The following is a 16843-nucleotide window of genomic DNA, read 5'->3' on the forward strand; positions in this document are numbered from 1 at the left end:
AAGACGCAAAGACAGTAATGAAAATATATGTTTGAAGGGGTTCCACACATTAAGCAATGAAGGAAATAACAAACAAAACACAAATCAATAAACACACACATTAGTAGGTTACATTTCTGGGTACATAATGATCAGCCAGCAAACAACAGATTGGCTGGAACCACCCAATGTCAAAATTTCAATGCCATAAATAGATGTTTACATTGGGAGAACAGAAAACTTTGTTCACTATATTTTGGCCTAATGATACCCTCTTGATTGCGATGGTCACAGAGGCTGAAGAGTGAACCGTTTGGCTAGCATTAATTAAAACACAGAGCCACAATAGATCCACTTTAAAATAAAACCCACTTACCCAGCTTCACGTCGCCGTCAAGCGTCAGAAGTATATTTCCTGCTTTTAGATCTCGATGAATGATTTTGTTGTCATGTAGGTAAACCAGCGCCTCCAACGTCTGCCTACAAATCACGCGGATATGAGGTTCTGTCAATGGGCGCTCCAGCTCTGCAGAAGATGAGCACAATAGTATAAGCTGCTTTGGGTCTTATGAGGCAACAAAGACTTTCCACTGACAGATGCACATTAAAAGAAATATATAGGACAGTGGTACAATTATTAAAGGTTGAGCAGGTTGTGATCGGGTGATCATGCCAGTCTGCCAAATCTGACAGATAGAGCGGTTCAGTGTTCAAGCCAATCCGCCGGATCAAACAGTCAGAGGATGACTGGAGGATGACTGCATCCGATCCTGTATGTGGCCATCGTCTGACTGCATTTACCGCCTGTTGAAACAGACCATTCATTTGGTAGTGCCTCATCTCATGGTTATTGGGAACAGCTTTTTTTGGCCTAGAAATTCATCAGCTTACATTCAGTTAGGTCTACCTGACCCTGAGAATTGCAGCTTGTGTGGATACCAGCTCACACCGGTATCTAACTACTGGAATTGTGTGCAGAGTGCAGCCTACAACTAGGGCTACCAACGTGACCACCACTGTACTGACCTGGCCGGTAAAAGTAGCACAGACTCAATTATTCTTAGTAGAAAAGAAACATAACAGAAGTAGGAAAGTCTGTATTTTCCCCTAGAAAAGGTGGAAACCACACTGCAGCTATGTTATTAAAGGCAGAGCCCATTTTAAACATAATTTAGGGAGCCAAAACCCTGCAATCCAGCACTTCTGGCAAAGGCTGTTTCCGCTCTAGGTTGGATGTGTTGTATAAATAAAAAATACATGAGAATGACCTTTAACATAGCTTTGGTACCACAGTGAATATTCAGAACTCCCTCCTGCCAAGTAGTATTTAAAGAGAGACAAAAGAAAAAACAAACAAAGGCCTCTCCTCACAGCACTGTGCCCGGGAACAGACTTACCCAGCATTACTGCATCTACGGCTCCTCCGCCACAGAACTCAATCAGAATCTGGGAGAAACAGAGGAGAACAGACAATGGGTTACAAGAGAAATTAGTGCGAATCATATTATTCGATCCTCTCGTACTGTACTGAATTTAAATGGGACAATTTCCCTGAATTTATATCACAAAATGTACAGTATTGTATACTGACTGATTGTTGTAAGGTAATTTGTGTATAAAGTGCAAGTGTTCAGTACAGTTCATCTTCTATTAAAGAAAACATTTCCAAAATACAATACAAAGTACAGGACTGAATAGGCTCTCTCAGATCAGGATACATTAGATGTTTTACTCGTGTGTACGTGTGTGTGTGTGTGTCTTGACTTGTGCTTTACCATTAAAAATTGGTTTTCCCACTTACGAACACTCCCTACCCCCAGATATAGTGGGTTGAGCACCAGGACCGAATGGAAATTCCCACACCAAGGACTGGAGGGGAGTAGTGCACGTGGCACCCGATTGAAACCAGGAGTTCCGGCCACTGAATAAACTGCTCATAAGGCTGAACACCCCCCTGACTCACAACAGGTTCAGTCCACCAGCGCTATTCGCTCCCTGTCTAACAAATACATCACCTTTGACCAATGTCAGTAAATAACCCTCGCCAACTATTCGCTTGTCTGCTAGATGGACGGCCCCACATGTGATTGTGTAATGTAATGTAGGAACCATATCTACAAAGCAAAATAGAGGTTCATAGAGCAGACACAGAATTAGTAGGGTGAAATCGGGTAACATCTCAAAATTACATTTGTTTATGGCCAAATGTAGGGGTCACGCTGGCAGCACAGCCATCAAATCTTACTTTTAAAAGGATTACTTACCCAAAGGTTATTTTCAAAATAAAAAGCATCCAGCAATTTAACAATATGGGGGTGATCACATGATGCCAAAATATCGATTTCCACCATGTAATCTTCAAGTTCATCTTCAGATTTGGTATCTATAACCTTAGCTGCTGCCAAAATGCCGGTCTCTTTATTCTGGGCCTGGGAAAGACACATAACAATAAATAGTTAGACATAGATCTACTCAGATTTTAATAAATGATCAAGGATCCCTCAAGTTGAATATTACCACTAAGGTAAAATACACTATTCAGTGTTAGTCTTACTCTCCCCTGCAGCTCTGTTAAAGTAAATTATTATCTTCCATCTCCATTACCGATAGCTGAAGCTCCTCCCACATCTTTAGGAGAGTGTCCTGATTGGACCTCAAACAGGTCATAAAGTTGAGACTGAGTTGTTGTAACATCACTGGCCCCGCCCCTACGTATGAATCCACCAATCCATACTGTGCATTTCTGCAAAGCAAGTCTGCCTAGCTGTCAGTCACTGTGTGCCTGCTGTTTTAGAGAATAACCGCCCTCCTAACAGAACAACCGGCTGCAGAGGAGTAAGAGTACGGTGGACATATTTAGTTATATATTCCCTGTTTTTACAGTGACTGCACCACAATTCACTCATTTAGCTTTCTGTATCTATTTAGAAGTGTGGTGGCATTTTTTGTTGCTGGCTATATCTTTTGGCTGGGTATTGTAATGCATATGTATTTTATTTTGTTTAATAACTTTATTTATAAAATTACCAGCACACATTTTATACAAACTGAGAGAAAACTGATAAAGGCCATAATAAGAAGTGACAATGCACAAATTCAGCAGGGGCCGTGTACCCATATGTATTTTATTTTAAATGCATCATACATGTAAAAACAGTATACAATTCAAAAACATATCCAAAAATGCAAACAGCATACCTTATATTTCCATATTCCCACAGTTACAGTCACAGTTTACCACACAAGATCAAAATTTATAGCTTATCTACATAATAGCCCTCTCTTCTCCTCTCTGTAGTTTACCTCTATGTAGAACTGGGATAGACAAATACCAATTGTAACCACACTGAAGCGGACAAACGCCCGTATTATCATGGAATGTGCATCCACTATTAGCCGTCAGTACTTCAAGAAAGCTAGTCAGCTTCAGGAGGTCACATGGCGACGTCAGTACACACTCCATGCTGGTCGTGTGATCAGCGTTTACCATGAGGAAGATCAATGGCAGACATGTAGGTGGGCACATTGGTATGCAGTGTATAAACTGGATTATTGCAGACACACTGGTTGTCATGTGGAGACTTGTTTACTTGTGGGCATAGACTGGCATATGGGTACACTAAGTTGTATGTATTATACTGCAAACGCACAAACGGATTTACTTAGTGGCAGACTGGCCTGTAGGAGGAGTCTGGTTGGCATGTAGAGGGGCAGAGACTGGTTTATTGCCAAGACCTGTAATACCCCTCATCCCTTTAGTCTGTACTGTTTGCAATTTGAATTTACAGAACTGCTGGCTCCTAACTTTTGCCCTTGGCTACTAACTTTCAGATAAATTTGTCCAGGTCCAAGGTAGAGTTTTCTACATATATCCATTATGGCACATCAGTCAATTCCTTAATGCTCCGCAATCTTACTTACCCCACTTTAATCTAACCAACACGATGCTGCAAGTTAAACATCTCACACTTCAATCCTCTTTTGCCAATGTATCAGGTCGATTATTCACTGGCATGGTGTTTGAATAATAAGAAAAAAATTGAAAATGTGGTATATAAACGCTATGTGTTTGCACATGACCGATATGCGGTTCACATGCGGTACACTCACAGTTGAAATGCACTGGACACATTTGCATGCATTAGATTAATTCATAATAATGTTGCCGCGACAAGATTTTACCTAGCTTCTATAAAAGTGTTATTATTCCTACTTGCTCGCACTGAATAAGGGCCAGTATTCTTTATGTGCCCTAACATAATTATGATTTCTGCCCAATTTCCCTCTGTCAATTATTATACAGTCTAACAGCCTTGAAAGCCCAAACGGTCATCGTGAAACACTAGGCTGTTATCCCAACGATCGATCACGATGCATCCTGCAAGATCAGTGTTTTGCAAGTGGCCAGCATGCTAACACGCAATGTACAGCGCATCTCAGTCCTTTCAAGACTTCACCTGTACCTTACCTAAAAATAGAAGACTCTTAGGGCAAGATTTACTAAGCTGCAGATTTGAAAAAGTGGGGATGTTGCCTATAGCAACCAATCAGATTCTAGCTGTCATTTATTTAGGGCTTTCTCCAAAATGACAGCTAGAATCTGATTGGTTGCTATAGGCAACATCCCTACTTTTTCAAACCCGCAGCTTAGTAAATCTAGCCCTTAGTTTCAATAGTTTTAATAGGTCCTTGAAAACAAACCTGCTCATTGCAGCCTGCAATTAAACATGTTCGTTCAACATACCACTTACGTAATTCTCAATCTCTACCAATTGTCTACTGTATGAGCTTAAACACTCCATTTATGGCACAAACCTTGTGGCAGGTGGGGTATTTTGAGGGGCCTTCAACACATATTACTTCAGTCTGAATTATATTGTCTTTTAATATGTATATCATGTTCCTATGATTACTATGTACACAACTGCAAAGTGACTGATGCTACATAATTAATTTTATTTTTTTTAGACAATGCATACAAAGTACAAACCTTTACCTTAATTAACTCACCTGCATCTCACATTTTAGGATACAGTTTGTATGCAGCTTGGACATAAATATGGGAATGTGGCATTTTTTGGAGCTAAAAGGTTCAAGTTATTCCTTATAATACAAAACATAATGCTGAAGAGATAACACAATTTACACATATTTAATATATTCTATATTATATTATTTACTGGGCTAGTGCTCCTTGTATTATTCCCATACTGGGATGTCCTTCCTTTTTCTAACAAAAGACTCTACATAGCTAAGTGCTGACATTCAGCGTCTATAACCTGATGACTCACAAACAGGATAAATGGTTTCCTCCAGCTAAGCAGTCAGAAATATCTCAGAATGTCACAACTCAACGTTGCTCCACTGGATGAAGTCACGTCTATGAAGAGGTGATGACAGCTGGAGGGGCAGAGTATGTGCACTGTACATAATATAGTGCTGAAACTAGCACCGGTAGCGGCCACTCTGTCCTCTAACAGTTGTGGGACACTTCCCGAGTCCCAGAATATAAAATATATTGAAATTCATTAAATCAGCTGATCAAAAACAGTTTTGATGGGTGAAGACAACCTTCCATTAGAGGTGTGTATCACTGCCCCAAAATCACACCCAGCAAGACAACACTAGTAGTCACAACTTTGTGCAAGAAATTAGTTGTGCGGAGTCCGGTTTTTGTACTTTAACCGTTTGTTGGGTAAATACAACATAACACAGACGATCTCACACCAAAGTGATCTGTACACAGGACAGTTAGTATTAAGGATTACTTCCAAGAGTCAAGTCAACAAAGGAGAACTTAGGGCACGGTGGTCAGTTAAACACAGAAAGAGGGCCGTTGTTTCACACCATTCCAGCTATATAACATGTACACGCTACCCTGCCCTCTTATTTACCATGGTAGTAAAAATCACGCTGAAGGTTAAACATCAACCATGTCCAGCAGATTGCAGGGCAGCGGTAAAATATAAAATTGCCTGCTCCAAATTTGCACCATGTTATTATAATTATAATGGTGTTGCAAAATCACAATGTACATAATTATATGTATTTAATGTAGTACCAATACCTCAAGCTGTTTTTATATAATGTAGTTATATAATAGCTCTTTAAGGGATACAAAAAGTAGGTACAGGCAAAGAAACCAATCTTCCCTGAAAACCTCCAGTCTTCTGGGATTTATGGTATTGGACAGTGGACAACTGAAGCACAGTTTAGCCCTTCCCCATGAGAGCGCTGCTGTAGACCATGGACTACACATCCCCTAGGAGGTCTATGTCCTGGTAACTGAACTGTCCAATGCTTTGATTGAATACAGGCTGGATTCTAGCCCTGCCCATCTCAGTGTCTTAGAAACACAGACCCTACTGAAAAATGATTGACCAAAATGGGAATTCACACCATACTTGGCGGCATAAAAAAATTAAATGAATTAAAAAAAAAAGCAATAGCTGAAACCAATGAGCAAAGTTGAAAAAAATGTAAAAATGCATTAAATGGGACAAGAGGTTTTTTTGTTGCAATTGTTGCTTACATTTTAGGTGGTGCCACGGTTCCCACCAATAAGTCCTGTCCCTTATTTGTGCCAAATCGGGGGAACACAGGATGGGGATATTTCTTATGCACTCTTCATTATAGTTATGGCTTTCCTTGACTGCACTAGTATAGCATTATACATGCCCTTAGTGTGTAGGAGTAGGGCACACTCACACCTCTCTTACACGAGTATTTCCTCTGACACAACCAATTCACAGATGTAGTTATGTAACGCAGTCTACAAGCAGGTTGTGGAACATCAAGCACACATCAGGTCTATTTATAGAATGGATCTTACATGCCGGCCTTCCCTTCACTTTGTCTGACAAACATTTTCCATCGTACCAACCTACAAGAACATTTTAGATAGAAAGAATAGCTGGGATTGTATTATTAATGCAGACAGACTCTATATCAGTCAGTTTGGCTGTAAGTAGAAATGTCTACAGGACGAGGTCACACGCGGACTCGCCACCGCCCGTGTCTTGTAGGACTGACAATTTTCCTTTATACTTTTCACTGAAATCACAATTGCTTGGCTACGTATATATAATTTTTTAGAACAAATTTTTTTTAAGTTATTTTATTTTTACATTGTGACACAAACCGGTGTCTATTTAAACTGATTTGAAAAAAATCTCAGCATGCTCTGCCGTTATCGGCTGGCTATCTACTGGCAAAGCATGCTGGGACTTGTAGTTTCACAACACCTGGAGAGCCACAGGTTGGCCAGGCCCGATTAGTATCATGGCTATGTGTACAGACACACACTGGATTACTCAACACCTTCTTCCTGGATGTGCAGCTCTTATTTAAAAAGGACAAAAATGATTTCCTTAACTGAACAAAGGATTGAATAGTTAGTTCTTGCACGCTGCCATACGTGTCCACTGCTAAATGTTGTAGTATAACAGGGCACTGATGCTAATATGGTGCCAAGTTAGCTACAATTAACAAGATTTGTTGTTTTTCAATTCCGTTAGAATCTGTACTGATCCGGAAGTAATTCAAGAGTGATAGATAGGTTAATATTTGATATACTGAATTCCCTTTTATTTTATTTCTCTATGGTTACTAAACACATCATGAAGATCTGTAAATAGACAGGACAAAGGAACTAAGCCAATCAGATGCGTTCATGTACTAACTGTACTAGACCACCTGACATGGATTACTTGGGCCTTCGTTTTCATAAAATTCCCCCCAGCCCAAATAATAATATTATTATTATTATTATTAATAATAATAATAACAGAAAAGTTTCCAAATATTTAAGCTCAAAACATGCATTGTACCACTGGAACATAAACATACCTATATACAGACTAATAAACCAGATACCAGTGATCGGCACAGGCGGCCCTCTGAACCTTGGGCCAGCGGTCCCAGCTCCTTCCTGCTCTATTATCAGATTTGTTTGTTAAAGCTTGTAACACTTCTATAAAATAGCTGCTGATATGTTACTACAGATAGTAGTCTCGTTCTGTGATTAAATGTATATTACGGGTAATGTGCAGCTCTTTTGAAGGGTAGTGCATCACACTGACTATCACTAGGCTGAAACCATGGGGAACATTTATAAGCCTGTAGCAAAGTGAAAGGGTCGCGTTGCCAAAAGCAACCAGATTGTAATTTTTCTAGTGGAATAAGCAAACATCTGACTGATTGCTATGAGCATAAGGCTGGGTACACACTACAGGGTTTTCAGGTGATTATCGGGCCAACCAAATGATAAACAACCATTCGGCCCGATATCACATTAGTATGTGCACTGCAACAATGGACAATGAACGTTCCAAAGCTCATCGTATCGTTTGATTTTTAAACTGGACCAAAAATCTCTTTCAAACGATGGAACAATGTTGTTCCAATCCTGCAGTGTGTATGTACTCAAGACCGGCACTGTCCATAGATCTCCATAGGGTTTACAGAGTCACAATCGTTTCAGCCGATGGCCATGACAGATGAAGAGCACAGATCTAAAGGTAAATCATGTAAAATGTGTATAGAGTGTACACAGGAATCGGCTTGATGATCGGGACTTCTTTTTTGTTGGCAAAATCATTCAGGATATCACATCAGGAGAAATTTTCTATAGTGTGTACCCAGCCTTACAATGCTTTTATTTGTACGAGCAAATATATCAAACCAATCTGAGATTGTTAATAAAGTTTGATTGAACTAGAATTAACACCACACATCTTATAGTGCATCACACTACTGTCCTTGGCTCACCACTCACACACCATGTGAGAGGAACCACTGCCTCATTTTAATGACAATAGTAGCATTGAGTGATGGAGATGGGGGAGGGGGAGAGTCATAAAAGGTATTATTCACTGACCCCATGCATGTGCAGTCACACATAACTGATCGTTTACCAATTAACAGCTAGTTCCTAAGTGATAAATGGTATGGCTGACACAGAGTTAGTGTTAAAAGTGGTCACCAGTCATTTTTCACCAGACTGGTAATAGAGAGAAAAGAGAGAATTTAGGACTCCTACAGATTTATCCAATAAAAAACATGTGCATCTTAAATGCATATTGAACTTATCAAATTAACAGATATATATATATATATATATATATATATATACACACACACACACATACATACATAACACTGTATTCAGTAGCTATATGCTAGTGCTGCATTTAAAATTTGCACAGTCTGCACTCAGATTCCTAAGGGCCATTATGGAATGTTTCTTCATTATTCTTTACCATTACAATTTAATTTCTTTTTTAACTCACTTTGTATTAAAAGCTTTTGTGCTACAGAGAAAAACAAATCAGTACAGCACATATACATAATGTACAGAGATAACCACAACCTAACAGAACCTTTTAACATGAGGTACCCACATATAGGGCATTATCGGAGATCAACAAGTATGTCATGAGTTTGGTATATTGTCATGTTTACAGCAGTATACAGTAGAATAGCAGGGCTGGCTGTGCCCAGGGGTAGTTTTTTCCTTTCCTTCCCGAGAGTGTATTGAAAAGTGGATCTATAGCAACGAGTCCAAATTTTGTGATATTTGTAGGTGGTCTTTCTGCGGGTATCCATGAAACATTCAGGGTTCATTGTGTCACTGACAAGAGCCATTCAATTATACGGATTAGGAAGCTCTACAGCCATTCAGGTCCCAGCTATGGTAACCTTGTGTCCCACAGAGTACCTGGATTAACCACCCGTGCGTTGTCCCCTAATGATCTGATCAGACCCTTCGCCCATCAGGGTGAGACAAAAGGTTTTATGCTTCCAGAATTGGATCCCTTTATCATCACCATTTATAGCGCCACTAATTCTGCAGCGTTGTACAGAGAACTCACTCACATCAGTCCCTGCCCCATTGGGGCTTACAGTCTAAATTCCCTAATATATATACACACACACACACACACACACACACACACAGAGACAGACAAGGGTCAATTTGTTAGCAGCCAATTAACCTACTTGCATGTTTTTGGAGTGTGGGAGGAAACCGGAGCACCTGGAGGAAACCCACGCAAACACGGGGAGAACATACAAACTCCTCACAGATAAGGCCATGGTCGGGAATTGAACGCATGACCTCAGTGCTGTAAGGCAGAAGTGCTAACCACTACGCCACCGTGCTGCTTTTATAAGCCGAGAGTATTACTGTCAGTGTCATTGGGGAGAGATCTATAATACCGCTGGGTAGGTACTGGACACTAAAGGATCTAGTCCAGTGGTGGGAAACAGACGGCCGGAAGGTCTCACGCAGCCCTCCAAGCCTGTGGCCTCCAGCTCCTTCCTGCTTTAAGGCCAGATGTGTTTGTTATAGCTTGTAACATGTGTTTAAAATCCTTTGATTAAATGTATTATTTGAATTTAATACTGAGATTAAGGGTAATGTGCAGGTGTTTTGAACAATTCGAGGCATGTGGCCCCTGAAGTGTATCAGATTGCCTGTCTCTGGGCTAATCTATGGGAGGTAAAGAGCAGATCTATACACTTAAGAGTGTGATATGAGGTGGAGGGGCAGCAGAACTGTCTGTGGTGATGGCGTCAATCTTCAAATGTCCTTAAGTCCCATTTCCTCAATCAGTCTGGCAAAAGCCAAGGTCCTAGCTTAATAGATAGTCTATTAAAAAAAAACAAAAAAAAACACACACACCAAAAAAAACACAACACAGTTCATAGTATGCTGCGGTATCCAGTCATTTGCCCTCTATTGCAACATTTGTCTGGGCTGCATGATAAATTCTATTATAATGAATAGGATGTGAAAGCTCACAGCACTCCCTTTCCAAACCCACTTAATGCAAGTTGGCTGAAATCGCCAGCACACAAGTTAGGAACAACTTTAATAGATATTTTTCCCACCAAGAGGCAGCAGTTCAAGATTATATTAATACTAAAGAAAATGATTGGGGCATCTAATTCTGAGTGTAAGGGCAGCACAGTGGCTTAGTGGCTAGCACTTCTGCCTCACAGCCTTATGGAGTTTGTATGTTCTGAGAGTGTAAGGGCAGCACAGTGGCTTAGTGGCTAGCACTTCTTCCTCACAGCCTTGTGGAGCTTGTATGTTCTGAGAGTGTAAGGGCAGCACAGTGGCTTAGTGGCTAGCACTTCTACCTCACAGCCTTGTGGAGTGTGTATGTTCTCCCCATGTTTGCGTGGGTGTAAGCCCCAATTGGGCAGAGACTGATGTGAACGAGTACTCTGTACAGTTTTGCAGTATAAAAAGCTGATGAGGAGGAGGGTGACTTTTGTGGCCTTCCCTTGTAAACGCAGAAGCAGGTGAATAAGACAGAAAACCATAAAACAATGCGTGCTGAGGAAAGCGTCACAGGATGAAACTTAAATTGATCATTTCTGTCACCCGATAACTAGAAGGAGGTCTGAACTAAAGTAAACAGGATCTCCAGAAAGTGGACAGCAGCAAATGATGGACTTGAATCCTTCCGCTGCTAATCCTACAAGAACGGTACATGGAAGCACTTAAAAGCTGCAAAACAAAAACTTGAACAGAGAAAATTTGGAATAGTACTAATCTGCAGAAGCAGGTCATGAGAGGAGTTGACAGCTGTATTCTCTGACATTTTTACGACCCTGTACATAAATGACCTCCACAGAACGGCCAGCTGAGTAAGGGTAATGTAAGAGCTGTCAGTTATGTTCAGGTCATATAGTAACTCCCCGTTCCTTACATCAAGGGGAATCCCTCCAACAACCACAACATTGCTCTATCCCTACTCATGAGAAGTTATCTTTAGGAAGGAGAGTGCTGCCTGCTGATTGGTGGAGAAACTCTCTTTGATGGGTGGCGATTGTGCTAAATCAGAGCATGACCAACAGCTCTAGCATAGACCAACCTCATTATGCAGTTCTATGGAGTGTCAGCATGGTAATGTGTCAGCGGACAGGCCTGAAAGAGGAAGTGAACTGGGGACATACCCTAGGTGCACAAGAGCAATGACAAGGTGCTGTCAGTTCGTACACTGTAAGAACAGATTTTCATTACTCTAGCTGTGTTAACAAGAGCTCTCAGAAGCATGTACAGGACAAAGATCACGTTTGTTTATATATATATATATATATATATATATATAAGCAAAAACAGACATAGGTCCTCTGCACTCACCATGTACAGACTGGGGTGCAAGAGTGGGTTGCCCACATTGTATAGACAAGAAAACAGGGATACTCTGCACTCTCCAAACACATAATCAATGCTATATCAAGTACTGTTCTAACATTCCCTGTTTTTAATATAGTTCCACATATTGCAATATATGTTTAAGCTGACCAACTCACGCCAAAGTCTTCCCATTCTGGTCAGAATGGGAAGACTCTGGCGTGAGTTGGTCAGCTTAAACATATATTGCAATATGTGGAACTAACATTTCCTGTTTTTAATATAGAACAGTACTTGATATAGCATTGATTATGTGTTTGGAGAGTGCAGAGTATCCCTGTTTTCAAATTATATATATATATATATATATATATATATATATATATATATATATATATATATATATATATATATATATATATATATATATTTTAGGCACACACACACACACACACACACACACATACATACACAAAAGCATGCTACATTAAACTGACAGTAGTAGAGTGGTACATATATATTTGTTTTTATTTAATTTATCTTTACGAATCGATGGGGAGGCTTCATTTTTAATAAGGAGGCCCCAACTTACAAAAAAAAATAATGTCTTGAAACGGAGAGCAGGAACAGGTGATTAAAATAATAGGGGTTTGGAAGTCCTGAATAATGAGGAAAGCCAGTCTGAGCTATATACATTTACATCGGAAAAGACGAGAGAAACAGGAGTGTGTGTATAAATTCATTGATAGTATTCCAAGAAACCACTCCAGCATCCGGTCAGTATCACGTTTCTGCAGGGGACACAAGGTCATCCTCTTGTGGCAATACGGAAATAAAGTGAAATGTGAATGTACACGGGTGTACCCCATGTTGCCCCTCGGCTAAGCTGTGTTCCGTTCCACTAGCACCGAGTAGAGCAGAGTGCACTGACAGGGCAGGGGACTTAGACATTAAGGACAATGCAGCACAGCGCAAAAGCAGAAAATAATTAGTACAAAAAAGTGTTTATGCTCCATCCTGTAATCTTCACATGGTGCCCAAATGTCTATGTGCACGGCCCTTATGGCCATCACAGAGATCAATGACCCATTTTTAAAGGGCAATTGTCTATATTTAAAGAATATATTTTTACTAAGAAATGAGTCTGCTTTATCATTGTGTCCCCAGAAACACATTTTGTAGGAGCGGATATAAACGTCATTAGCAGTTATTTAGCTGTGTATCTTTTTAAAGTGCAGAAATACTGTAAATAAACTACAACTCCCATAGTTCATTGCAAACAAACAACCAATAACAACACTTTTTCTACTATTTCTTAACATTTATTAATACAGCACCAGCATACTCTGCAGCAGTTTACAATTGGAAACAAACAGTAATAAAACAAGACTGGGGGTAAATATATTAAGCTGAGAGATTTCTTGTGGGTTTGAAAAACCAATAATTTATTTAGTACATTCTACAGAATGACAGTTAGAATCTGATTGGTTGCTATAGGCAACATCTCCACTTTTCAAACCCGCCGGAAAACTCTCAGCTTGATACATTTACCCCCCAGGTATTAACAGACAATGAGGTACTAGGACCCTGCTTACAATCTATAGGAAAAGAAGTTTGATTTAGGAGGTTAAATGCCACAGACCGTACCCTGGTCCAGCAAAATGACAATGAGAAAAAGCGCCAAGTGGGGCAATATGATCCAGTCTCACAACAATGTTGGTTTAATAAGTAAATGACTAAATGCAGGTTTTGTGAGAACTGTGTAGCAAGTGGTAACTGGGAAGAATATTTTAAAGAAGGTTGTTCAGGAATTTGATAAGCTTTCCTGAAGAGGTGACATTCCAAGGAATGACTGAGGGTTGGAGGCTGCTGAAAGTCTTGTACAGGGGGAGGGAATTTTAGAGTGGTTTCAGCCCAAGATAAGCCCTGTAATCAGCAATGGGATAAAGTAGAGAGCATGGATGACAAACACAAATCTTGGACAGAGAGAAGGCAATAGAAGGCTGGTAGATATTTTGAGACAAAGGGTTGTACAGTTTCGCTAATGGCATTGTATGTTAGGATAAATATTGGCTTTATACAACTAGTTCTCAAAACAAAGCAGGAAAGACCAGAACTTCCCAGTGAACAAACTGGTCACAATATGTTTACAAATTATGCCAATATCTCACGTGTCCACTGCAACTCCCTCAGGGCAGATTCTTGCAACAAAGCTGCAGAGTATTTACTGCCACATAGTGTGATTATATTGGCCTCTGTAAAATACAGGCAACCAAGGTAGGGACAATTAGTCTAGCCACTACATTTACAGTCGTTTGTGAAGTGAGAGTCTGCTTATGGGAAGACCAGTAATAAGGGAATTGCAAGAGTCAATGTTGGAGACGAGTGCGTGAATTAAACTTTGTGTAAGAATTAAAGATGTTTCTTAGATGTATGTAACAGGATTTAGATACAGATTGGAAATAGAAAAGGACAGTTCTGGGTTAAGGAAGACACCCAGGCAGCAAGCTTAAGGGTCTTTTTGTCTAGTTGTCAGTAGAATTAAAGATATCAGCTAAGCAGTTAGCAGAAAAATGAATAGCTCGGATTTTGAATGAGTGTGTTTTAGGTGGGGGAGAGAAAATCAAAAACGTAATGGCAGAATGACATTTAGTAACAAGGGCCAAAACATACAGTGAAAGATCTGGAGTGGATAGATAAATGTGACCATCATCCACAAAGAGGTGATACTGAAATCAAAAGGGATCTTATTAGTTTTACAAGAGATGGGGATGATAGACATAGCAAAGAGCAGAGACCTTGGACCGAGCCTTGTGGTACTCCAAGTGACAGTGATTGGCAGCACAGTGGTGTAGTGGTTAGCACTTCTCCCTCACAGCACTGGGGTCATGAGTTCGATTCCCGACCATGGCCTTATCTGTGTGGAGTTTGTATGTTCTCCCTGTGTTTGCGTGGGTTTCCTCCGGGTGCTCCGGTTTCCTCCCACACTCCAAAAACATACTGGTAGGTTAATTGACTGCTATTAAATTGACCTTAGTCTCTCTTGGTCTGTGTGTGTGTGTATGTTAGGGGATTTAGACTAAGCTCCAATGGGGAAGGGACTGATGTGAGAGAGTTCTCCACAGTACAGCGCTGTGGAATTAGTGGCGCTATATAAATAGATGATGATGAAGTGACTGAGGAAGTTATTAGCAGTTTTATAAGCAATATGAGAACCAGTGTACTGAAGACCTAGAGAGTGACGTGTTTGTATTAGAAAGGAGTGGTCGACATTGTCAAATGTATTTGAGAGATCAAGGAAAATAATAAGCAAGTATCATTTATATTTAGCAGTGATCAAATCATTGATTACCTTAGTCAGTGCAATCTTTGTTGAGAGTTGGGAATGAAAGAATGACTAAGGAGGATTCCAATAGCTTGTGTGAAAAAAGGCTTGTGAGGAGAGCGTAAGCCAGCTTCTCAAGAAGCTTGGAGGGGTATGAAAGATCTGATGCTAATCTGTGAGTGAATCTGGGTCAAAATTAATTTTTCTCATGATTAGAGTAATAATAACATGCTTGAATAATAATGGGAAGATGCCACTGGAGGGAGATACTAGAGAGGTTAGATAAGGCACAAGAGACAATGTTCGACTGATTTGTGAAGAACTAGGGTCCTGTGGACAGGAAGTAGAGTGGGAGGAGGCAGAAGACTACCTTCATTCATGGGATTAAATGATGAGAAGGTGCCACAGGATACAGGAAAAAATACACCAATTGTAGGTTTGGAAAGAGGATACAATTTCACATCAGATATTGTCCATGAAGGACTATCGGCCTCTCCTCTGTGATCATCACGAAGGCTGGGTACACACTGGAGCATTTTCGTCCAATAATCGGGCAAATCAGCCGATACACGACTGTTCGGTCGGAAGTCGGGTTAGTGTGTATAGTGACACGATGGTCGAAAGTGGTTCCAAAGTGACGATTGTCGGCTCATTTGGTTGGTGGTACTGTTTAATATTTTCCAACCAATCACTGACTGATCATGTAGTGTGTATGCACTCATGGCCACAATCTCCATACAGTTTACAGAGCCGTGTTCTTTTCAGCCAATGCTAGCGATGAATGTCCTGGTGAATAAATGTGGAGAGTGCTGTAGATTTAATTTGTTCGTTCTGAGACAGAATGTTTCTTTTCAGAGTCACAAGAAGCTAACGAAGTTCGTTTAGGACATGTGGATAGCTATAACAAGGCGGTTTAATCAGTGAGACAAGAATGAATGAATATTCTGCTGTCATTCTCTGACGACTAGAGGACTAGATGAATCGCCAGACTGATCGGACCTTCAGTCGTAGGTACAATCGTTTTGAGATAACACGTCGGTCGGAAACAGGGGCGGATCTAGACATTTGTCCTACCCGGGGCGATCTTAGGGGGGAGGGGGGGGGCTAAATCGTTTCTCCATATAAATATCTGCATATAACAGTTTTTCAGCCACTCATATTGGCATTACTAATTTAATAAAGAAATCAATTTTACAAGAGCTCCGGAAAAAAAACAAAAAACTGGCCTGCAGCCTCAATGACAAACCCAATATTTGTCAAATAGCTGAACAGCTTAGGCTAGATCTCATGATGAGAACAATTAAACAGAGTTACGTCAAGAGAGGCAACTTACTTACCTCATAACGGTAGCCACTCAACCTTCCTAGACTATTCTATTCTACCCGATATCC

General features: G+C 40.3%; 1 protein-coding gene across 2 annotated transcripts in view; it reads right to left on the bottom strand.

Annotated features, from left to right (window-relative positions):
• The window catches only part of SLK (STE20 like kinase), a 50228-nt gene that overhangs the window by 29630 nt on the left and 3755 nt on the right, over positions 1-16843 (bottom strand). For both annotated transcript variants that reach the window (XM_075216200.1, XM_075216201.1), the window contains exons 2-4: positions 2244-2408; positions 1377-1425; positions 356-505 (exon numbers count right to left, since the gene is read on the bottom strand). In XM_075216200.1, the coding sequence (XP_075072301.1) occupies positions 356-505; positions 1377-1425; positions 2244-2408 (364 nt within the window). The remainder of the gene's footprint in view (positions 1-355; positions 506-1376; positions 1426-2243; positions 2409-16843) is intronic.

The sequence above is a fragment of the Mixophyes fleayi genome, chromosome 6, assembly GCF_038048845.1.
Source record: "Mixophyes fleayi isolate aMixFle1 chromosome 6, aMixFle1.hap1, whole genome shotgun sequence".
Classification (NCBI taxonomy): Eukaryota; Metazoa; Chordata; class Amphibia; order Anura; family Limnodynastidae; genus Mixophyes; species Mixophyes fleayi.